This window comes from Nipponia nippon, unplaced genomic scaffold (genome assembly GCF_047370975.1).
Source record: "Nipponia nippon isolate SJK-2023a ecotype South Korea unplaced genomic scaffold, ASM4737097v1 scaffold_7, whole genome shotgun sequence".
Taxonomy (NCBI): domain Eukaryota; kingdom Metazoa; phylum Chordata; class Aves; order Pelecaniformes; family Threskiornithidae; genus Nipponia; species Nipponia nippon.
Genome location: NW_028262391.1, coordinates 32065003 through 32088445, shown reverse-complemented (window position 1 = coordinate 32088445; position 23443 = coordinate 32065003). Strand labels below are relative to the sequence as shown.

At 49.9% G+C, this 23443-nt stretch overlaps 2 protein-coding genes across 2 annotated transcripts in view; both read left to right on the top strand.

Moving 5' to 3' along the window:
* The first annotated feature begins 1922 nt into the window (after nt 1–1922).
* AGRP (agouti related neuropeptide) lies at nt 1923–5052 on the top strand. The gene is made up of 4 exons (XM_009470471.2): nt 1923–1948; nt 3297–3487; nt 3762–3856; nt 4492–5052. Exons 2-4 carry the CDS (start codon nt 3313–3315, stop codon nt 4681–4683), a joined length of 462 nt encoding a protein of 153 aa, XP_009468746.1. The 5' UTR covers nt 1923–1948; nt 3297–3312; the 3' UTR covers nt 4684–5052.
* A 520-nt stretch (nt 5053–5572) lies between these two features.
* The window catches only part of ATP6V0D1 (ATPase H+ transporting V0 subunit d1), a 36907-nt gene continuing 19036 nt past the window's right edge, over nt 5573–23443 (top strand). Inside the window, exons 1-2 of the mRNA XM_087738986.1 lie at nt 5573–5760; nt 16257–16428. Of these exons, the coding sequence (XP_087595112.1) occupies nt 5631–5760; nt 16257–16428 (302 nt within the window). The 5' untranslated portion in view covers nt 5573–5630. The remainder of the gene's footprint in view (nt 5761–16256; nt 16429–23443) is intronic.

Here is a 23443-nt window from a genome sequence, read left to right as displayed (position 1 = left end):
GCGAGGAGCCTGTAGCCCTGGTATTTTTCTAGCTGGGAACTAGGAATACCCTCAGGCTGCAGCCTTGGTGCTGCTCAGGCACGGCTGGAAAGGGAAGCGGCCTGGAAGGGCAGTGGGGATCACTCCCATGAAACTTGGGAGTTTGGGGCCAGTGGGGATCTGTTCCTCCCCGCAGCCGTGCGGGGCACAGAGAAGGAGTCCTCCCTCCCACGCATCGCCCTGCCGGCTGCCTCTCCATCCAGACAAAGCCCGGTTTCCAGAGAAGCCCACCTACCTGGTAGTTAGCAGAGTCATGTGGCTGCAGCACTTAATTAATAAAAAGCCAATATAAATTCCAGTAAGCATGTGGGGAGGAGGACATCGAGGCAGAGAGCGGTAGCGGCACTCCCAGCGAGCTCGGTGGAGCAGCGAGTGGCAAGCCGCCTCTCCGCTCGGGAGGTCAGTGCTTACAACGGGAAGGGTCTGGGGGCATGTGGGGCACGATACCCACGGGCATGGGCTCCCCACGGCACAGAGGGGTCTCTCCCGGGAAAGAGCTGTGCGGTTTTGCGGGGATGGGGAGGTGAGGAGCGGCCAGCGCAGCTCTGGGCTGCACAGAAGCTGTGCAGCCGTGTCAGCAGGTTTTTCAGATAACTGGGTGGCACTGAGGGGCTGGAGCCCCCTGCGAGGGTCTTGGCCGTGACCTCCAGCCCATCGCTGCAGTCCTTAAGCAAAACTGCATCCGTGCCTGCTCTCTCTGCCAGCCTCCACATTACGTTGTATCTTCTCAAAGCCCCGCGTTTGTTTATTATGCCCAAACTGTGTGGTTCAGTTGCAAAAAGGAGCGGTAACAAAGCAGTTTGTCGTTTCCCAGGGACTTTTGGGGAAGACTTCTGTTGCAGCTGCTCCAGCTGCAATGTGCAGGAGGTCTCTCGCGTTTCAATGACGCAATGTGGCTCCTGCCTGTTCCCTGGGCTCCTGCCCGCCGCGTTGCAAACCTGCCCGTAAGGCTGGGTGCAGAAACATGGCTCAAGGGCTGGCGGCTGGAGAGCGGGGGGAAAAAGCGGGACTGGGAGAGGGAGGCGTTAGAGAGGAGCTGGGCAAGAAACGGGGAGGTGCCGGGCCCTGAGTCTGCACTGCCGTGGAAAAGGGCACAGGATGGAGCTGCTGGTGGGTGCACGGCTGCCTCCGTGGTGGTGCTTGGGGACCTCGTGAGATCCCAGTGCTGGCTGTTGTCTGCAAGGTTCTGGCCGCATGCCTAAGCCCAGATGCAGACCAGGCTGTAAATATTAGCTTCTGGTCTTTAAAACTAGAAGCATTTCCACACTCTGTGAGCGCAAGTGCCCGGCAGGAGCCATGTCGGATGTTTCGGCCACATCCCGTTGTGGTGATACATTCCCCCTCCTCCTCTGGACCGCTTTACAATCACGGCGTCTCCTGTCAAGGCTTGGCCTTTGAGCAATGAGTCCGGCGGCCGAGCGCCCCTTGACCGCAGCAGGCACTCTTGCGTGGCCGAGGTGGGGAACAAGGGTGCCTTGACTGCACCTGGCATCATCACTCACCCCCTGACAGCCTTGGAACACATCATTGTGGATCGTAACTCGGGCGGATCGGTACAGAAGGGTCGTGCCCGTCTGGCTGGAATTTATGAGAACTCAGCAATCGCTGACCTGAATTGTGGCCAGAATGGAAATTCACTGATGCCTAAAGTCAATCACCTCACAACCCTATAAACAGCGGTACCAAGGAAGACCCTCCAAGCTCTCCTGGACTGTGGCAGGCAGCGCCGTTGCCTCCCTCCGAGCAGGACGCCTCTCAGAGCTGCGAACTCTTAAGTTTGCACGTAGAGGCCTGGCAACGGGACCCGGGCTGATCTCCGGCGCCTTTCACTCCATCAGCTCGACCTTCGCCCGTTGAGACGCTCATCTGAAGTGAGTATTTCACTGAACTCGAGGGGAATCGTTACCAGGTACCTTTATATATGCATATTGCGTGTATTCCACTGAACTCGAGGGGAATCTTCACTAGGCGTGTTGTGTGTGAGTGTGAATCGATTCAAATATTGTAGTAAACCCTATTTAATCAATTTGTAAATGCTAAATTAACCAATGATTAAATTAAATTCTGGTGATTCTCTCTTAACTGTGAACAAACCCTAAACTGCTGTGAGACAGATGTAATCCTTCGACATAAACCGTTGACCAAGTCTGAGACTAGGACTGGATCCAGCCGCACCTAGGCTCCTCTCCGAGGAGTCCCGGACGCAAGGGGGTCCTTTCTGAACCTCGTGACTCAATGGGAGGGCCCCCTCTTCCCCCTTGTATTTTCTTCTACCTCAATTTTCTCTCTCTTTATGTGTATATTCCATTCATTTTATAAGTAATAGAGTGAACCTTGCCATCGAACTTTGTTAAATCACACTTTCATAAATTTCTATTAAAATCACTTTTGCAAATGTCTTTGATGGTGATTCTTTAAGTGACCTAACCACTCATTAACGACAAATTGGCGTAGTCGGCAGGATGGCAAGTAGTATCACTGATTACTTACAAAAAAATGGAATAAGTCCACTTCCCAAATTCTCGGATGAATGGGCTCGTGGTAACTGGCATGACTGGGAGGCTGGGGAAAAACAATGACAGGTGGCCAGGGCTCATGTAAAAGAGGGTAAAGGAAAAGGAATTATTTGCAAAATGCAAATACCTGCTTAGAAGCTACCTGTCAGGATAGGAAAAAATTTTATAGAGAAACACAATCTGAGACAAGAAGTAAAAGGCAGAAAGAAAGCTGAGTTATTACCATCCCTGCAAATTGAACAGCTATGAAAACAGGTACAGCAGGAAAGGGAAGAAAAGCGAAGGACGGCAGAGGGTTGAAATGATGCTAATGCGGGCTTCCATTATGGGAGTGATCGGCTCCCATCATGGGAGTGAGTGCACGGCACCGCGGTGGTCTGGCAGCTGCCGAAGGCCGCGCGTGGGGCAGGGAGATGCCAAACCGCTGCAAAAAAAATCAAGTCTCAGTCCATCCTCTGCTGCTCCCCCCTCTCCGCAGTGAGATCATGAACGTGCCCATGTGTGGGGTGCCCCACGGCACCACGGCACGTGCGTTAGCCTGGAGGGTCCACATGAAGCTCCCAGGCGTGTGGTGGCCTGAGAAAGGCTCTCAAGTTCAAGAGAGCAAACAGCCTGGCGCGGTGGCTGTGCTGGCAGAGGCTGCCCCTCGCCGACGCGGCGCTGCGCAGGGGGTGACGGCGGCGGGGGCCAGGCCAGGCTGCCAGCGGGCGAGCTGACGCTGGCCTGGACCCCTCTGCGCAGGTTGTCCCCCAGGACCATGCTGAACGTGGTGCTGCTGTGCTGTGGGCTGCTGCAGGGGATCCAGGCCGTCCTCGCCGCCGACCTCAGCCACGGCCACCTGCAGAAGGTGAGTGGTGGGCTGGAGGGGGCGGACAGAGACCACTACTCCAGCCTGCTGCAGAAAGTCAAGGAGGTGTCTGCGGAGCCAGCGGGTGAGTCCTCCCACTGTCCCCCACCAGCCACGCGCTGGCATGCCCGGGGCCCCCAGAACAGAAGTGGGGACCCCACACCCAGGGTCAGATGAAGGGGATCCCCTTAAAGCAGCACAGCTTCTCCTGTCACTGTGAGAGCAGCCTCCTCCCTCCCGCTGCCCTGGCGTCCTCCAGGGAGTGGGGGACTTTTTTTGGGGGGGGCACACAACCACGGGGAGCAGAATCACAGCAGACCCCCAGCAGCCTCCTTGTCCAGCCTCTCTGTATCTCGCAGGAGCTCTCCCCAGGCTGGGGTCTGAGCACACGACCCTGGGGGTCCAAGAAGCTGATGGTGACCTTGTGCAGAGAGGCAGCATGCTGGAACCGCAGGTAACACTCCCTGAGCTTTCTTACAGACGCCTCAAAGAGCGGGGCAGCCTTGGGCCACACCAGCCTTCTCTGCGCCCCTGGGGCCAGGGGTGGTTTGGAACCCAACACGGTGCTGCCAGGGAAGCGAGTATTTGTTTGTCGCCTGCTGGGGAGCAGCCAGGGCTGGGACAAGCTGAGGCTGCCCAGGCTGCAAGAGGCTCCAGCACTCGAAGGAGGGTGGTCCAAGCCTGCACTCCTGCAATCCGTTTAATTAACCTCAAGCACAGCCCAGGAAGCCTCTGCAGAACCGGAGCTCACCGGGCAGTGCTGTGTCTTGCCGGGTTCAGACCCTGGTGCCTCTGTTCGGGCAGAAGGCATGGCGCCCTTCACTAAAGTCAAGGCTGCACTTCAAAATAAATGTGTGCATAAAGGCCTTGAGACATGGTGGACGAGGCAGTGATTGCCTGCAGGGAGCCCATGAGGCTCAGCACTGATTTCCAACAGCCTGAGCCCAGGGTTGAGCATGACAGAGCTCTGCTGGTGGCAGAGGCAGGTTTCAACAGCCACTCTTGGCTCTCTCCCACGCAGTTCTTTATTGCTGGCACAGTGGTTCGGCACCAACTCTTTCCCTCCTTTTCCTCTTCTCTCTCCGGCAGGCATCATCCACAGAACTGCAAGCTGCGGACCGAGAAGAACGCTCCCCCCGCCGCTGCGTCCGCCTCCTGGAGTCCTGCCTTGGGCATCAGATCCCCTGCTGTGACCCCTGCGCCACCTGCTACTGCCGCTTCTTCAATGCTGTTTGCTACTGCAGGAAAATCAGCAGCAGTTCCCCCTGCGGCAAGAACTAGTTCCCGTGCCGCAGGGCTTACTGCTCCTTGCCCAGGCGTGCCACCTCCTCCTCTGCAGCTCTAATAAACCAGCCGTTAGCAAAAGCCACTGCTGAGTGGGAATGGTTCAATGCATCCGTTTGCGATCTCAGGGGAGAGGGGTAGCAGCAAGGTGCTGGTACCCGCACCCAGGTGGGCATCGTGTCCACAAAGCCAAGAGTCCAGGGCACCTCCATGTAAAACAAAATGAGATTTTTTGTTCCAGAACAGCTCCTGCAGGGCCCTTCCTGGTTAGATGAGTGATCTCTCAGCAGGAGGGGTGTCCCAGGAGGTGTCATTTCAGCTGCGCTGGGAGCTTTACTTGTGTTCTTTTCCTGCCAGTATTGCTCATAGCAGCCCAGAGTGCTTTACACCCAGGGACCCTGCAAGCTGTCAGCCCCAAGGAATCACTGACCTGCAGTACAGACACAGCCAGCACAGAGCATCACCTCCTCCACCACTAACCCATAAGCCGCAAGGCACACTCAAGGGGTAAAAAGCATCCGTGGAGGCTGTGCAAAGCCCTAAAAACCCACAGCCGGGCTTTCAGGGATGTCGGACGTGAACCTAGCACCGGGTTGAGGGGGGGGTTTCAACCTGCTTCCTGCGGATGGAGGAGGCCTCACAGGGAACGGCGGCGCTGGGAGGGACGGCAGCCGCGGGGACGGCGGTCCCGGGGCCACGCAGGGGGAGTAGCGGCCGCCATCGCGGCCGCTACTCCCCCTGCGTGGCCCCGGGACCGCCGTCCCCGCGAATGCTGAGCCGCCGCCATCCCGCTCCCAACCGCCATCCCCTCAGGCACTTCCCGCCCTCGCACTGCCCGCCGGGAAAAAGGCGGGGGCAGGCGCGCGCGCGCAGCCGCGTCACGTGAGCGCCGAGCGGGTCACGTGAGGCGCTGGGAGAGTTCAGCCGTCTTGTCGTTCGCCGCCATGTCGTGTTTTCCCGAGCTGTATTTTAACGTGGATAACGGTTACCTGGAAGGGTTGGTACGCGGTTTTAAGGCGGGGGTGCTCCGGCAAGGTGACTACGTGAACCTGGTGCAGTGTGAGAGCCTGGAGGGTGAGTGGTGGCGGGGCTCCGAGGCGGGCAGGGATCCCCCCCCCCCCTCCCCCGCCACACAGACACATACTGAGGGGAGAGGCCCGGCCGGCGGGCTGAGAGGGAAGCTCGGTTACTGTGAGGGTGGGGAGGGGCTGCGTGGCAGTGGGGAAAAGAGCCGACAGCGGCGCTTTTGAGGCGCTGTCCTCTCTTCACACCCCTTGGCTGAGCAGGCGCTTGGTCCTCCCCGCTCCCGGCTGCTCTCTCCGAGCTCAGATGACTCAGTTTCCCGGTCAGCCTGGCCGTGTGATTGCAACAGCTGATACGGCGGTTTAGGGAAGCGTATGAGCTCCCAGTGCTTTCTTGAGGTGGCCGTATAGCTGTGGTGCACGTCCTGTGGTTGTTGGGAGCCTGGCAGGTTTGTCAGGCTTTGCTGATGAGCCTTGCTTTGTGCTTTTGCTTCCTAAATGGCAGGCAGCGCAGGAAACCTTTTTAAGGCCAGAGGTAAGATTATTGGGGTAATTTAACTTAATCCCTGATACCCATGATCAGTTTTTGAGGAGATCGGGTTGTCTAGGAAAGTACCTGCTGTTATTGAAGGATTGCTAGTGGAAAAAAATCCAGTGCAGATCTTAGTAAATTCACTGGTGAATTACGCTTCGCCTGTAATCTTGAGTCCTCTTTCGAGGCTAATTCCAATTTTTAGCCATTGTCTCTTTTCTAGATCAGTGTGTACAAACCTGGAGAGCTGTGAAGGTTTTGCTCCATGATACGCATTACCTGTGGTCAGCTCATCATCTTATATTAATCAGTGCTAAACTGTTCCTCTATATCTGTGACCTGCTTAACAGTTTTCACTCATTGGTGTCCAGAACCTGGATTGCAAATCACGAAGATCAAAACCACATCTCTATTGAAATAGACTAAAAACATACATATCCAGAGATGTTGATTGTTTTGGTCAATGGGACTATAATTATCAAATTGCTCTTTTTTCTAAAAATACTAGTTAAGCATCAGCTTTATCTTGATGATCATTACTGAGTGATTGAAATTAATATTGACTATCTAGAGGGATCCTTGGCCAGCTGCACTCTGGATGCAGGTTACCTGGAGTTGCTCAGGCAAACATTAAAACAACAGAAAGGGAACAGAGTGCTGTGATGTGCCTCAGTCTCTACCTTAAAAAGACCCAGGATATTTTTACTTAGGATGGAAGCCTCTTTTCAGCCAGACTTTTTTGCAGCTCTTTGCTTGCAGCAGTCTCTATCGTTCTTGCTATGGAGCCCAGGGCCTGAAAGAGGGCAGTGGCAGGTATTCCTGCTCTTGTTCATCAGAAGTCTCAGCATGCCCTAAACTGTCACTTTATGACCTTCCCTGCAGATAACTTCCTCTTTGGAATCTTTCTGTATTTATAGCTTCTCTTTTTTTCTCCCCTCCTTGCCTTCTGAACCAAGTTGCGTAAACTTCGCTCTCCCTTTGAGCAGTGTTTTCTGCATTTGGAATGAGTCAGTCTGGAGTTCCGGTATGTTTGTCTTGGTATTGTCCCTGTCCCGTTCCTGACAGCTCTCTGGTGGCGGCTGCTGCTGCTGTGCTCTTTGGCAAGCTTCATTCAGAGCTTGAAGGCTGTTCCAAGTTCACTGCCAGTCTCATTCCTTCTCCACTTGGCTTTCTGTGCCCCTGTCTAGTGTCCTCTTGTAGGAGGATTTTCCTTCACAGGAGCGTTGCTCTTGATCACTTATATAGGTTTGTGGTCAGACAGTTTCTTTCCTCTGTCCCTTTAGTTCTGATTTTCCTATTTGAATACCTGTTTTCTGTGTTCCGCAGACTTTTATCGTGTGTTCTTTCTCTCTCAGGTGCTTGTCTGCACTAAATCCAGGCAGTGGCTGGCTTATAAGCAGCCAAAGTTAAGTACTTACGCATAAAATAATCGTACATTCTTCTCTACCGTTCCTGTTTTGTCTTCACTGTTGCTACTTCTGTGTGAGTCTGGCTTTGCAGTTAGTCCTAGTCCTGGAGCAAATGATCACCTTGGCCGTGGAGAAATCCTGAAGGATCAAGGCTGTTCTGGGGCTGGCCCTGGGAATTGGGTATCTGGCTGGTCACTGGTATTGACATTGCTTGGAGGATGTTGTGCTTCCACGTCTGAAATGCTGCTCCCTCCTGTGTGTTTGGATCGGTCTGGAAGGAATTGAATTCTCTGCTTCAGGACTTGAGCTGACAGTTTAGTGCTGCCAGAAGGAGGAGATCATGCTGTTCTGTGTGATCCTCTGTCATCTCTGCTTGTCTGATCACAAAGTAAGCCAATTCGAGCTCTTGCTTCTTGATGAGTCAGAAATAGAGAGCCAAATAGGCTCTCTGTGATCAAGCAGGCTCCTGAGCTGGCTTTAAGAAGGGGCAGGAAAACATAACCAGGATTGAGGGGTGGGCGTGACAGCTGTCTTGGCTTAGGCTTTCTCTTGAAACCCTCGGCAATAATATGTTTAATCCCTTCTTTCAGCTCCAAAAGTCCTGGTGCTTTGGTTGTTTCTCAGCCAGAGGTCCTTGTGTGCTCTTCACCTGTGCTGGATATCGCTTGGAACCTCTCTGTTGTAGCCAATTCCTGCTTCTGACACAAGGTGTCAGTGAAGGACTTGGAGCTGCTTTCTTCTGCTTCGGTGGTGTGAGCATGGATCTGTTCTTGAGTGGAATCTGTCTTGGAGAACCAAACTTATGAGTCACCCAGATTTCTACTGTCAAAAGGATGGTGAGCCGTCTCCAGCTCCTAAAAGCCATGGTAGCCTGTTGGAGGTCTGGTATCATCTCTGGAGAATAAAAAGCTGTTGATGCAGTTGGACAGCGGTGCCGCTTTTAAGAAGCAGTGTTCAGTCTGGGACTGGAATGTAGGTTATCGGCAGGCTTTAGTGTTGGTCTGCAATGCTCCAGACTGCAAAAAGTATATGGAGCCTGGGAAGTGTACAAAAGCATCTTCTTTAGAAATAGGACTTTCTTTACCTTCAATTCAGTGTTCACGAGCCTCCTACTGCTAATATTCCTCTTGCTTCCACAGGAATAGTGAAGGAAATGGATTTCTTTCTGACCTGCCAATGTGATAAAGGTGACTGGTACGGTGAAATCCTGCAGCAGGGCATGTCGCCTTCTAGCTGGGTAATGAGGCTGTGAAATAGCCAGCTGAGAAGCGTCAGGTAGTTGGCTCAAGCTCGTTAGCATGGGCCTCTGTTGGGAGAGGCTTTGCAGAGGCTGCATGCCACCTCTCTATGGGTGCTAGTGCTTCTGTCCGTGCAGTCGGCTCAGCTGGGGACTTGCATGCCTTACGGAAACAGTGGTGTGCACGTGGAGGGATGAGATCTGTCCTGTCTTCGGCTTAAGCTGTGTGTGGAACTAGTCTCATGCCCCCGCAGGGGTCTGTCATGCTTTATTTGTGCATCTCAACCTGCAATTTATCAGCCTGCTATGGACTTGTCCCATGGAAGCTCTTGGTTTTTCAGTCCTTGTAACCCCAAGGTGGTGGTGGTGTGTCACATCAGATTGAGGAAGAGCAGAGTAACCATCTGAGCCCCAACAATGTATTTGGGAGGTGAAGGATGGCTAGGAGAAGCAAGTACCTGTGATTCTTTTAGAAAGAAAGGATTTCCAAGACTGTGGTTCTCTCTCTTCTCCTCACTTTGGTCCACAGACCTCCATTTCTAGGATGCATGTGAATCAACAGTGAAATCGGAGAGCTTGAAGCAAGTAGGTCACACTTGTCCTAGACTCTGGCTCTGCGCCAGCTGGAGGGCACAGTAGTCTGCCTGAATGGTACCCTCACACATGCCAGAGCCTTGTTTTCTGTGAAATTAATCTGTAGCAATACATAGCGAGCGCTAAAGTCTTGATACAGGGCTGGATGGTGTCCAACAACTGGACAGGTTGGTTGGTTGTTTTTAAGTCTTGAAGAGTATTTCCAGGGTTGCTCTGCGTAGCCCTTGCTGTCCAGAAGGCCAGTGCTGCTTTTGGTCAACTCAGGAGTGGATTGCTAAAGCCTTGCTATCCTAAGTGCCTCTTCAGTGTAAAGACATCCACTTCTCTCCTGCTCTTTCCTCTTCCCTCTTTCTCCATGCAGAGGAGAGATGATAAAATACTGAAGTGCACTGAGCACGCAGTTGAGCCGCTGTGGGGTGAAGTATGTCTGCCTTCCCGTTGTGTAATGGGACGTTGTGTGCAGGATGGCTAGACGCACCGAAGCAAAGACCTTCCTGAGCAGAGCTGTGGGCTCTTGCCTCCAACAAATGAATGTTGGGGAATGTGTCCTCTGTGCACCAGGCTTGTGCCAAGTGCAGTGTGTGCTTTTGTTTTCATAGTCTCAAGGATCTTTTTTTCTCCCCTGGAGCCTGCCTTTGCTTTATGGTGTTACATGCTGAGTGTTTGCCATATCTCCTTTTGCTGAGAGAAGAGCAGGAGAGGTGCTTCTCCCTTCCACTTTATCACTGTGGTCCTGGAATTTGAGCCCCAAAAGGCTGGAGCTGGGCTTCTCTTTCAGCTTAACCGCGTGGGCAGCGTGTCCTCTCTTGTATAGAGAAGTTGCATTGCTACCAGAGTTGCAGACTACCTCCAAGAGTGCTTTTGGCACGTCAGTCCGTGGTGGAGCTTATGGTGTTCTCCTGGGTGTGGGGGGAATGGGGTAGATCTTTTCCTATGCAGCTCCTTTGCTGTACAACCAGGCAAGGAGAGGCCACTTGATGGTCCTGAAGTGTGGCTGTGCTTAGATCCATCTTGAACTCCGAGAGTGGCTCAGTCTGAACCCCAAACTTGGTGGGTGTAGAAGCCAAGCCATAATGTGGTAGGGACCTTTTGAAAGCACAGTGATGATGCTCTCTGCCTCCTGACAGAGAGGAGCCCTTTGTGAAAAGCTGACCCTTGCTTGCTGGACTGTGCAGGAGGACCGGCCCTGTCCCCAAGAGCTTTCATCTGCCAGATGAGGTAGAGCATATGGCAATGGTGAGACCTGAGTATAGACTGTTCCTGTCCTGTGAACGCTGGCTGCTCAAGAGCAGTAGCCACAAGGCTGGCCTGCTAATCTCAGTGCTTTGTCCTGCGTCCTCCAGTGTAACCACTCACTGTGGCTGGTTAATCAGCTGTTCTGTTAAAATAAGCTCAAGGAAAACATTATTTATTGGAAGAAAGATGGCACTTCCATGGCCTGCTAAATCATGGTGGCAAACAAACACTGTGGTCTCTGGCTTCCTGCAGGGTTCAGCAGAGGCTCTTTGCTGTTTGTTCTGGCCTCCTTCACTGGGCAGAGACCTGCTTCACAGCTTCTCTTAGCTAAACTTCAAGCAGCAGCTGAGGTCAGCTTCTCAGCACTAGTGTAGCTTCAGCCCTTGTTTGGGTCCTGCCCCTCATTAGAAGATGATGGTGTCTGGGTTTCCTGGCAAGTATTACCACTCGGCAGCCTGTTGGTGCTTTTGTCTTGTTGTTTTTTCTCTGCTGTTGGCTCCTGCAGTGTGAGACTTTCTACCCTCTTTCTCTTAGCTTCTGAATGATGCCAGGCTGATGTCCTGTTAGTGTACTGGACCTTCAAGGTTACAGCCATGACTTAATGCGGTCTGCTTTTAGAGAGGGGGAAAAAAGGATACGTAGGGGTGAAGCTTACTGGAGATGCAGGCAGATTAGGAGGTGTTACCTCACCTTTTGGAAGGATCAGGAGAGGGCTATCTGGTTGAGGGGCTCCAAAGGAAACAAGACCTGGCCATGCTGGGTTTGAAGTTCTGAGGGGGGTGAGTTCAACCCCAGGAAGAGCTGGGCCAGAAACACAGGCTGCTGTTTGGTGCTGAGGACATCTCAAACAGAGAGGTGAAGAGCTAGAGCTGAGACACTGATGAGGAAAAGGGCCAAAGAAGACACTTCTCTGTGTCCAGCTGTGGCCCAGAGGAATTTGCTGCCTGACAGCAGAGGAGAGGTGGCACATCACTGCTGGTGGTGTGCAACCACAGAAAAGGTCTTAAATTCTGCGGAGAATGAAGGGTCTCTGGGTGCTTCTCAGGTGAGATTTCAGAGAAGCAGCTTCAGGAATGCCTGAGGCGGCCATAAATAGACCAAACGGACAGCAACAAGCCAAATGGTAATGACTGGAGTCTTCTGATGCAAGTTGTGGGTGATGTAGCTGATCTGCAGACTGCTGTGTAATCCTTCAGCTGCTTCACTGCCTCAGGCCTGGGAGATGGCAAATGATATTTTAATTTTTATATATGCAGTGATGTCCCCGGGTCCTTTGGAGTGAGATGTCGGGGTTACAGCAGATAATTGTGTGAAAACATCAGTTCAGCTCGGAAGTTGCAAAAGCTAATTCCGTGCCTGTGCGTGAGAAGATAAATCAGCCCTTGCCTGGAAGTGCTTGAGCCCTTAACTGCATTGCAGAGCTCTGAATCAAGTTACGGGGGAATGCTGAAGAAGGAAGGGGGGGAAGTATGAGCTGGTGGAGCCGTGGGTCACTCTGTCTGAGTAGGGCTTACGGGACAGGCTTTGACTGACAAATGTCTGAAAGACTGAGTAGTGGCTTGATTCCTTGTTATTGCAAAGCAAACTTGCAGGAGAGGATGGTAGTATTACTGTGGATCTGAAGTCTCTCAAGAAAATGTCATCTGAAATGTCGAGGTGAGGTGTTGGCACAGCGGTGTGTTGAATTAAGCTTCAGTTGTGTTTATGCCTCAGGTACAGCCAGCTGCATCGAAACCAGAGGGCCTGATCTGAGAGCTGAAAGGAGGTTGCTGTAAGTACATGTCATGGTAATCTTGAGCACTACCCTACTTGAATACTCAGCAGAAAAAGGCTGTCATTCTGACAAGCTGTTGTGTTCTTGCACGAGGCAGCTTTCTGGGAACTGTGACCTGGCCATAATTTACCAGCTTTTGCGGGGGAGGAGAGAGAACAAAAGCATTGTGGTAATTCAAGCACTCCCTTGCCAAATGCTGGCTCAGTCTGTTTCTTAAAGTGTGTGAACCGCTTGGAAAAATGCCGAAACAGGCAAACGTACCTCTCAAAAGCAATGGCTGGGTTGAGGCCGCGTGCTGCTGTTAGTCAGCATCTGGAGGAGCTCAGCAGGAGCAGCTGGGCTCTAGGTGCAGGTCTCTCTCCCTTTCGGCACGCAGCTGGGGAAGAGGCACGGCGGAAGACTTGCAGCCGACGTCTCGTCGACATGCAGCGTGTGGGATCTCTGGCAGCCGCCCCTGCCGAGGTGCTGCAGTTGCTGCCAGAGGCCGACTCCAACTTGGTTTGAACTTGTGTTAGGAAATAGGCACTTGAACTTTTGGGGAGTGTGGGGCTTGCTCAGCAGTGGGTCCACTTATTAGTCACCGCGCTATGGGGACAGCTCTTCTGGCAGGGGATTTGTGAAACCACAGGATTAGTTCATTCTTAACTGAGAAGCCTGACGTGTGAATAGTCTTATTAAAAACTCTCAGCCCCCCCAGGCTGAGGCTCAGTGACCAGCCCAGCGGCTGGAGGAGGACAGGCTCGTGTAAGGCGCTAGTACGCCGTGGGACACATTGAGTCAGGGTTTATAAATCCAGTCCAATTTTTGGAAAATATGTTCTGTTCTGTCTGCTTGGATGCTAAGAGATTCAGAAGAGTTTAGTTCCTGCAGTTTGTGGCTGGCCTTCCCTGTAAAAATTAATTCCAAGTGTTATATAAACATGGCCCTTATTCCAGTTGCAACATAATGTTGTGCTGGCTCTTGTGCTGTGGAGTTGGGGGGGGCAACCCCCTCGTTGAGCAGGACAAAATGCTCAGGCCAAGCGGCTCATGGGGGCTTCCTCAGAGCTGTTGAGGGAGAGGCTGCAAGGCACAGCGTGCAGCTTGTGTGGCTCTGGTCTAAATGCGATGCAGCTCCGACCTCCTGGAAGTGGATGGTACAGCAGACTCTACTTTTTGTGTTACTGGGTCTCTAGCATCAAAAGACCTAATAGCAAGGTGGCTTCTTGCAGCCTCAAAAGTAAGAGCAGAGTTGCAGGTCATGGTGATACCAAAAGAAACCGATGGTTTTGCTGTGGCAGAGTTGGAGTTGAGGAAACAAGATGAAGGCTTTGGAAGCTTCCCTACTGAAGTAAGACATGGTAGGATATGCAATAGCTGCTTCCTCTCCAAGGTCCTGTATAGCTGCAATACAACATCACATGCCTTTTTGGGCTTAGTTTTCATTAGAGCTCTGCACAATTACAGAGAACTGAAAGTAGGAGGTATATGAATGTAGCTACTGCAGTCCCCTCTGCCTTCCCTTGTAGTCTGATTTTATGGGTGCAATACTCTTACCAGGACCCTTTCTCTGATATTCTTTGAGCAACTGCTGAATTTTGCTCCATGCTTTCTCCAGCCTCCGCTAAAAGCAAACTAGTAAAGCCCTGATCTGACAGTGGAACTTAATTTTCACGTGGATTCCAAAGCTCATCATCCAAGAGCTTTCAGAAGAGGGACTGAAACTCATTAAGATGTAATTCTGGTAGATTTCCCCTCTGTAACTATACCTTAGCTTTTAAAAATCAAGCAATTGTGAAACGGATGAGAACTCTTTGCATGCAGGGTGCTGCCTGTGAGCTGGGCTTTTTGCAGGGTTTAGGAAGTGATTATCATCAATAACAATCCTATGCAGGCTGCGTGGAGGCGAGGGGCATTCTGAGTTTTGGCATGATCCGATGTTTGACTTTGACAAGGGTCATGTTGAAACTCAAGACAGTGGAGTTTATCTGGACTGTGTTTTCCCACCTCAAAAGTGTGAGCATTAGTTAATGTTTTGTTAGAATAAAACACAGCTGTTTAGCTGCAGCATAGTCTGGGGAGCAGAGATCTACGTTAAGTTTCTGCTTTGCGTCAGCCATGATGCATGTTGTCAGGCAAGTAGCTCTCTTTGCTGCATCCAGGACTCCTTACTAAAAGTAAGAGTACCACCAAATTCTCATGTAAACTGCTGAGGAACTTGACAGCAGCTGAGCGCTATTTAAGTCTCTGGCCTTTTTTTTCCTCCCTCTATAATCACCATCTGTTTCCTGTGAGACTTAGCAGTGGTAATGTCTTTAACTAAGAAGTGCTGGGTGAAAAACATCTTTGCTAGACCCCCTTGGAAATACCCAGAAGAGTTAAAGTCAGCTTGAAAGCAGTTTGACCCTTCCACCCCTTGGGCTGAGGACAGTATCGCACTGTACAGTACAAGCCTAGTTTGGAGCCCAGTGTGGAGGATGCTCTCCAGCTCATGCCTGGAGCTGGGTGTAATGTCAAAAGATCAAACTCCTCAAGCTAGGCTGAGTCCTTGCTCTGACCTCGGTGCTGTGGATGCTTGTGCCGTAATGCTGAGGACTCGTACGGTTCAGTGGAAGGGAAAGGCAGCCTCAGTGCTCCTGCTTCAAAGAATCCAGGGAGAAATGTCTGTCTCTTTTTTTTTTTTTTTTTTTTTTTTTGTTTTCTCTGGATGGTGTGTTCACATCTGTTTTGACTAAACTCTTCCAGCTACTTTCCTTTCCCCATAAAGGTCTTGAATCCCTAGGAGGGTGCTTGCCTAACTGTCCCTCTGAGGTGAAGCTGAAGGGAGATGAACATTATGTACTAGTGCAACTAGTAGAGCTTTGAGGACTAGGATTATATGACGTTCCTCAGTTCTGGATTCAGTTTTTCCATAGAGACACTTAAATGCTTTTGGCTCAAATAGGGCTTTTATCTTGACAGAGCTCAGCATGTTGTGGTTGCTTCTTGGCCAGGACCGCAGCTTGGTTGGGCACCTGACCTGCAGCGAGGGTAACAGAGGAAACAAAGGTTTCCTCTGCTGGAAACTGGAGGAGGGGAAGGCTTCTGAGCATGTTCCTCCATCCTGGGCAGGGGTTGCCTACCATACGAGATGGATTTAAATGGCCTTCCTCTTCACCAGCCCTTCTCTACCTCTTAATGCCTGAGTTTTCTTTACCAGTGCAATTAGTTCGACTGACTTGATGATGTAATACCTAGCTGCTTTATAATTTCAAGGTTGCTGTTTGTGTCTTTTTGGCTTTGAAAGCTTTTCAGATGCTTCCACATCACTAGTATCTGAGGAAGCTTGCTTGTGGGTGCAGGTAGGTTCTTGGTCATGATTGCTTCAGAGAAGCCTGCAACCAGAGCCCTTTTGGCTAGAGAAAGTGCTTAAGTTGTTTCTTTTTTTTTTTTTTCTAGATTTCTAGCAAATACTTCCTAGAAAATCAGTAGCCTTCCACCTTGATCAAGCACAGTGGACAGCTGGAACAGGTGTGCGCTCAGTTACGCAGATAGTGTCACAGTTTCCTCTTTAAGATGGGGCAAGGCTGGTATGGTGAAACACTGATCTTTTCCTGCATTTGGGTTGTCCATAATAAAACTGAGCAGAAATATAAGTGTATTACTTAACACATGGGTTTTGTCTAGGTGGTCTTTCCGGGAAGAGAATACCTAGAGAAGTGCTGAGCAACAGCTGTCTTAGGTATGCTCAAAAAAACCCCCAAACCCAACACAAACCCTGTAGAGTGGAATTATTTTTTCTTTTTCAGACTTGAAACTGCACCTCCAGAGCACAGACTATGGGAACTTCCTGGCCAACGAAGCCTCCCCGCTCACCGTCTCCGTCATAGATGACAAGCTGAAGGAGAAGATGGTGGTGGAGTTTCGTCACATGAGGAACCATGCATATGAGCCCCTAGCGAGTTTTCTGGACTTCATCACGTGAGTACCAGCTGTTCATGAACAGCATTTGAAATGTTGGTGGTGTTCTTGAGGGCTTTCAGACCAGCTTTGCACACTCAGCCCTCCCTGCAGCTGCTATGTCTTCTGCAGCTTCTTGAATGAAACTGATTTGGTTGTATCTGGAGGTCTCAAACCAGCAGCACGGTATCACTATGTTGTTAAGGGGTTCTGGCTCCCAGGATGTGCGTGCTTCATTGGCACAGCTCCTTAGCTGCCTTCCATTGCAGAACTGGTTCAGTCTCTATTAGAGCTGTTATTTACCCTTGTGTTAAATGTTCCTGGCATTTTTAAAATGTGATCCTGCTGCAAAACATATGCATGCCATGCATGTGCATGACAGCAATTGCTTGCTAGTTCTGACCCACCAAGGTTGATCAGCCTTCGTCAGGGCTGCTGTGATCCTGTCATCCCACCCCAGGGGCCGTAGGCCTTCCTCTGACCCCGTCACACACTGGTTCAGGGAGTTGAGCTGGCCAAAAATCGAACAACTTTTCCCTTTTGGGATTAACCTTTGACTGATCTGTTTTACTCAGCCAGCTCAGTGGGATCCAGCGAACAGCAGCACTAGGGGAAGGGAGGGCGTAGAGTATGCAGCAGGGAAAGATGGAGCTGCAGCAGCCTCATTATGTCTCTGTCAGTGCATGAAAAGACATGGGGCGTGTGCACTTCCACAGCAGGTTCAGCTGATGTGAAAAGCTTGAAATAGCACAGCGTTCATGCAAGTGTCTTCTCCTAGCGGTTTTGCACACTGCTCTGCTTCCCTGCATGCTGCTCTTGTTTTAATCAGTAGTAAAATGAAATTGCTAGCCTTGGTGAGATACCAGTTGTGCTAGTTTGCATCTGAAACACGGAAGTAAAGTTGCCTTTTTTCCTTTCATTAGTCTTATGTTCCTGTAAGCTCTAGTTTGACTTGAAAACTGCATAGCCAGTGGATTTCTTTAACCAGTAAGGAGATACGTCATGGACAAAAGTGAATTTCTGGTTCAGTAGAACATTACTTTAACTTGCATCTCTGAGAAGAAGATTGTACTCTGTTCTCAAGTCAGATAGCTGGTACATCAGCATTCATTTATTTAATAGTGAGCTTTGGGCTCCTCACAGGCACTCTGGCAATTGGTGTTTAATCTTGCATTTTTGTCAGTTGTGTGTGCGTTATCTTGCTTGTCACCTAGAGGTTTTTGAATGGTGCAGGCTGATGTGGAAAGGCCTTTGTGGTCTATTGAAAGACTTTAAATTTTGGCCTATCTGTGGCATCTCCTGCGTGTGCAAATATTGATTAAAGACCTGTCTCTCTGCTGTATTCCTTCCTGTTCTGTCCTTTCTATATCTGGACAGTAACACTATCTCATTTTTCTAACCCAGTGGTTAATATCTGTTATTTTCTGGGTCACTGTGCTAAAGCTGCCTGTCTTTTAAGCCTTTCCTGTTTTCTAAGAAATAGTTTTTTCTTATATGCCTGTCACTAAAAATCATTGAGTTTGGTATCTCGCTACAGATGTGGAGCAAGACATCAGCAAGACATTACCAAGCCCTTGTTTTGCAGCAGTGTTTGCAATGGATGAAGCGGTTTCTAGTTCATTGTCTTAGTTGTATGGAACAATCTCTTCTATTCTCTCAAACTTAAAATAATTAAGTTAACTTTCAAAATACCTTTTTTTCCCATCTATAATTTGCTGTAAAGACATCAGTACTGTTTGAGCCTGACAATATTAGGTAGTTTGTCCTCCACTGATGCTTTCCCTTTGCTTCCCTACAGGTTTATGGAAATGTCTAGTCTCTATGGATAGTAATCACTAATGGTCTCTTCTTTTAGCTTCTGTCATTTTTTTTAAAGGCAATAGTCTGGGCAGGACACACGAGTATCTTGCAGACTTTAAAACTTTGCTGTTCCCTAACAGTCTCACTTTGAAATCCGGTGTGTGGAAAAGATGAACTGAAAGGTCTCAGACCATGCCTGCCCTGATTACACACTGCATGACTTGGTAGGAGGGCCGTGAATGGCTGTGGAAATACAGTTTCCTGTTACACCAGTCCTGCTGACCTTTATCCAGTGTCTACATCCAGCTCAAGTTGTGCAGGAGACCTTAAACATCTCATGTAATCTGATAGGCCGGTTCTCACAGCTGTTTGAATGACTTAACTTTAAAACTGGTGTTTTGCCCTCAACTGGATTTAACTTTGATCTTGTTCTGCTTCTGTCTCTCTGATTTTGATGAGTTCTCTATAACAAAACAGTTCTGTGCAGATATCTGTATCTCTTGTCTACTGCGTAATCTCTTCTGGAATGTATTGGTCTCATTCCGCACAGGATGTTTTTCCCTTGAGTTGTCTTCACTCTCATCTCTTCTTTTCCTTTTTACCCACAAGATTTGCTTTAATGCCACTGTCTGCAGTGCTGCCTAGAGGGAGGAAGGCAAAAGGTAAAGCAGGAGAAAAGCTGGTTTTGTACATGAAGTTTCTCCGCTCTCTTGCGGAGCCTTTTCCGCAAGGAGGTCTTAAGTGTTCAGTTGTGTTTTGGCGTGGTTCTGCTGCACCACTGATGGAGGGGTCTCCTCTGGGTCTGCACTTACCACACCAATGGAGTATTGATGAAAAGAGAAGGTGTCATCAGCTTCAACTGGTCCAAGGTGGTAGTCACTATTAGTGTATTAGAAGCTCCAATAACTTCTAATGACACTACAGACAAGTTAAAACAGAAGAATGAGGACAGTGAAACACAAGGAGTTTGGAGAGGGTGCTGGTTTTGCCCAGTAGGTCTTAATATCTTCTGTTGATAATCCTAATATGTTTAGTGACAGGGCTAGTAGAAAAGAGGGTAGACTAGATACAACTTTTCAGGCTGCCTTTTAGGCCGTGTTTTGTTCCCTGAAATTGTCCTGTGGATTGTAGTTGGTCTTGGTTTGGGGCAGGGGGCAAAAGTTTCAGCGATTATTGTCTTGCTGACAGTGTGAAGTTTCCCATGAACGTCCCAAATAGCTGGAGTGGAGAACAGCTCTGTTTGGAGGCTGGCAGCGCATACTTGTGCCAGTAGCCTTCATCTAACCCAGGCTTGTGCGTGGGCAGCGTCACAGAGATGTTTGGCCAAAGGATGTTGGCGGTGCTGGGGACGTTGTGCCTGTGCAAGCGGCAGAGGTACTGTGTCATCCCGCCTACCCTGGGTGACACTGGGACAAGCCTGTGCCACTTGATCTTCCACTCTGGCTGGGCACACAGATAGGTGTGATGGGGTGATTTGTCTTTGCCTTTTAAACATGACTATTTCCCACCCCTTTCTTTTAGGGTAGTTAATGAAACTTGAGCAGGAAACGGTAAAGACTGCTCCTGGTAGACAGCTCAGGGCCAGCGAGGCACCAGGTGGTCAGAAGAAGAAATTATACTCAACTGAATGTGTCCATGTGCTAAAACTGTACAGGCTGCATTGAAATAGAAAATGGTAGAAAGATACGGAAAGTTTTGAGCAGGGCTGGCTTCTGCAGGAGGAAAACTTGAGTTCACTCAGACTCTCTTGAGAGAGAGGCATTGGGCTGTAAACAGAGACTTTGAAAACAGAGTGGGATTGTAGGAGGTGTGTCTGGCTTAAAATGGAAGGAGATGTTTTGTAGCATGTCCAGTTCAGCTCTGAAACTCACTGCTGCTGGATGCCTTTGTATGTACTTACATTTTTTGCTTTCTTAGAGATGTTGGATAACCTCGCACAAGACAGGCCCATCAAGGCCTGTTAAACACTTGGGTACCATCTCACTGAGAGTGGCCAGGGTGTAGATGGCTGGTGCCAGGAGGTGGATCAAGCATTTAAAAAACAGTCCAGCTTTCTCCTTCATGAATGTCCTCTGGACCTCTGGGGTGGTTTTGAGTTGATCAACAGGTGACTGTTGTGCTTGGTTTTTTTATAAAGTGCTCAGATCTTGACCCAGGGCACATTGCTGAGAAGATCTGGGGAGCTGTCTGATCATAGGAGCAACTGTAGTCCTTGTCCCCTCTGCTCCAGAGCCAACCTGCCAAAAGCCACGTTGTTCGTCCCTGCATGGGATTATGCCATGTCATTTCTCTTGCCTCTTCTGGTCCATGAACTAGGTGAGGACATGGGAAGGAGAAGCAGCAAGAGGGATGGCGTGGGGGCTCTGGAGCAGCAGGAGGCTGTGTGCTCGCCTTGCCCAGCTCCAAGGAGATGAGGCAGCGCTGCCTGCTGCTTGCCGGAAGGTGGCACTCCAGCCCCACGGCTGCCTGTCCCCAGGTGCGCGTCCTGCCGTAGGTAACGATGGGCACCTACGGAGGCGGGCGGGAGCTAACTTGTCTCCTGAGCTTAGGGGTAAGGACTGTGTTTAAAAGCACACGAACAAAACTGACCCAAGAACTCAGTGAGGCGGCAACCCCAAAGCAAGGTCTTCATTCCCCAAGTGACTTTCTGCCGCTGATTTTTGTCCTGTTGTGCTCCTCTCCTGGAACCGTACTGACTCTTTCCTGGCTCCGATCCTCTCCAGGAACTCTTCTGTGGCAAATGTTGCGTTGTTAGTACCAAAATAATTGAGGAAGTTGGCTGATTTCCCTTTTGTTTTTTCAAGTGGTGGCTGTAGCTGGCCTCCTCTGCCACTGCATATCGTGGCAAGGGAAAGCTCAACTTGTTGAGCCTGCCATGGTCTCTATAAAACACCTGCTAGCTCTGCGTCTTGCCATGCAGCTCCTCGCTGGAAGACTGCTGATGCTTCCCTGTGTTTTTTCAGTAGGTTCTGACTGATAGGCACAAGTTGGCTGTTAACATCTCTGCTCCAACACAAACAATTGACTGTTTGGCTGAGGGAATGCAGTGATGTTCTGTAGGGCAGCAGCAAACAGGTATTAAGTGTACTTGAAACAGCAAAACCCACTTCCTGAATTCGACAAGCACACATTGACTTGTGGGATGGAAGTGGGTTTTAGGTTCTTCTTGGTGTTGTGCTGCCCTGCCTTTCTGTAAAGGCTTTGTTCTTTGTGTTAGCCTGACACGGTGCCATGTCCTGTCTCTCCTTCCTTCCAGTGTTCCTCTATATGGTTTAGATAGAATTCTTTATCTGTGGTTCATGGTGTCACTCCTGACTCTAGCCTGCCGTAGCCTGATTGGATTGTCAGCTTTAGTATTTTTCCAAGGGGGGAAAAAGGGGGGGGTGGGGTGTTTTTGCCCTTCCTTCAGCACAGTCTCTTCCCTGCTCTGGAAAGTCTGGTTTCACAGCAGCCTGATGTGAGGGCTCTGGCAGCCGTTGGGCCCCTTGAGCCCTTGCAGCAAGCTGATGGGCAGAGAAGGGTTCGATCGCGTGTTCAGGTGGGGGAGCTGCTGGTAACTGTGCGGAAACTGAGTCCACTGTAGGAGTGAGATCTGGGGAGGGAGCTGGGTCTAAACACATTTTCCAAATCCATGATCGAGCCTGTCGTCAGAGGACAAACTAGGTCATCTTTTGTCTTTACCTTACCAGTCTGCTAGGGCTGGGAACCGGGTTCTTTGTTGCCCTGAGGATGCAGCTGGGAACTTGGCTTTCAGTATGTTTTTGTGGTCACAAGACGTGTTTTTGATGAGGCTGCATGTACCTTTCCCCTTGCGCATGCCTTTTCTTAGCTGACACTTCCCTCTATTACCTTCTCCCTGACCCAGTCCTGCTCTGCCTCTCCCCTGCACTGGAAAGATCTAGTTTCTGCTGCATGACTTTGAGTTCAAACTTAATCTTGCAGCAGTGGTTTTTCTGGAGCCAAATTGTTTCAATTGCTACTTGAGCTGAAAAGCAATAATCCTCTTCTCTGGAGTGGGAAGTTGCCTGTCTTTATTCTAAATATACTGGAGTGTGCATCCTGGCATAACTGTGGAGGTTACAAAATATGACTACACGCTTTTGAAGTCTTTTCTTGCAGAAGAAAAAAAACTTCAAATGCTTTATGTTACAGATGCTTGCAGTTTATTTGGGCGAATGCAACACTCTGAAGGATCTTTCCTAATGCTGCCGTGGTTAAAACTGCACTATACTATTTTCAATTAGTTGTTGACTCCTTGGTGGCGGTGGGATCGGGAAGCAAAAATTACCATAGTGGCCGGGGATCCTGCAATAAAAGGTTAATGAGCCTTTTTTGGCAGAGAAGCACAGGTTTCTGACAAACAGCTTCCCTGTTTGCAGGGAGTGCAAAGTTGAACTGATAAGCCAAGTTCTTGGAGGGATTATGCAATATTCAAAATAAGAGGGCATGTAACTAATGGTCTGGAAATGATCACAGACTTGGCGTCCTCTGGATGGTAGCATTGGAACCGCATCTGTTCTCCTGCACACCCAAAGGATACAGATCTCGTACCAGTTTCCCAGAACCAATGTCTGAAAATGAACTGGGTTGCATGCCGAAGTGGTGTCTGTGGAAGTCATCTTTCAAAATGGTGTGACTGTGGATGTCCTCACTGGAAAAGAACTCTTTGAAAGGTGGATTTCACTGTGTACTATGTTGAGGGGATGATTTTTTTCCCCAAACCTCTAGTGCCTGGAGAACACTTCATTTGGCAAGTGGATTTGAACTGGAACAGCATGACCCTCCTCCTACTGACCAGTGCTGTTCTTCGCTTGGAAGGTGTTAGCATGGTGCCTAGCAAACATGGTGAGCCATGGTAATGATCGGAAGAGCTAGCAAAATGTTATCAGTGGCAGTAAAGATACAGCAAAATGCTACTGATGAGCTCCAGATGTAGGCCTGTGTTTCACTAAGATAGAGAAATTTTTAATGAAACTCTGCAGCCCTGAGGAGGGGCTCTAACATGCAAGCTGTGGGTGATTAGGTGAGAACACATCGTCGCTGAATAACATCCCCGTCCAAGCTGATGCTGTTTCATCCAGAGGCAGTGTGTGGGCTTAACTATCTTCTTAGGCTTTGTTTAAAGCTGAATCCCTCTGGTGATTTTGCAGCTCGCAGGAACAGTCCTTCCATTTCCCTCGTGTTCCTTTGTGCAGTCTTTCACTCTACAGGCTGAACAGCATGTCTGTTAGAGTCA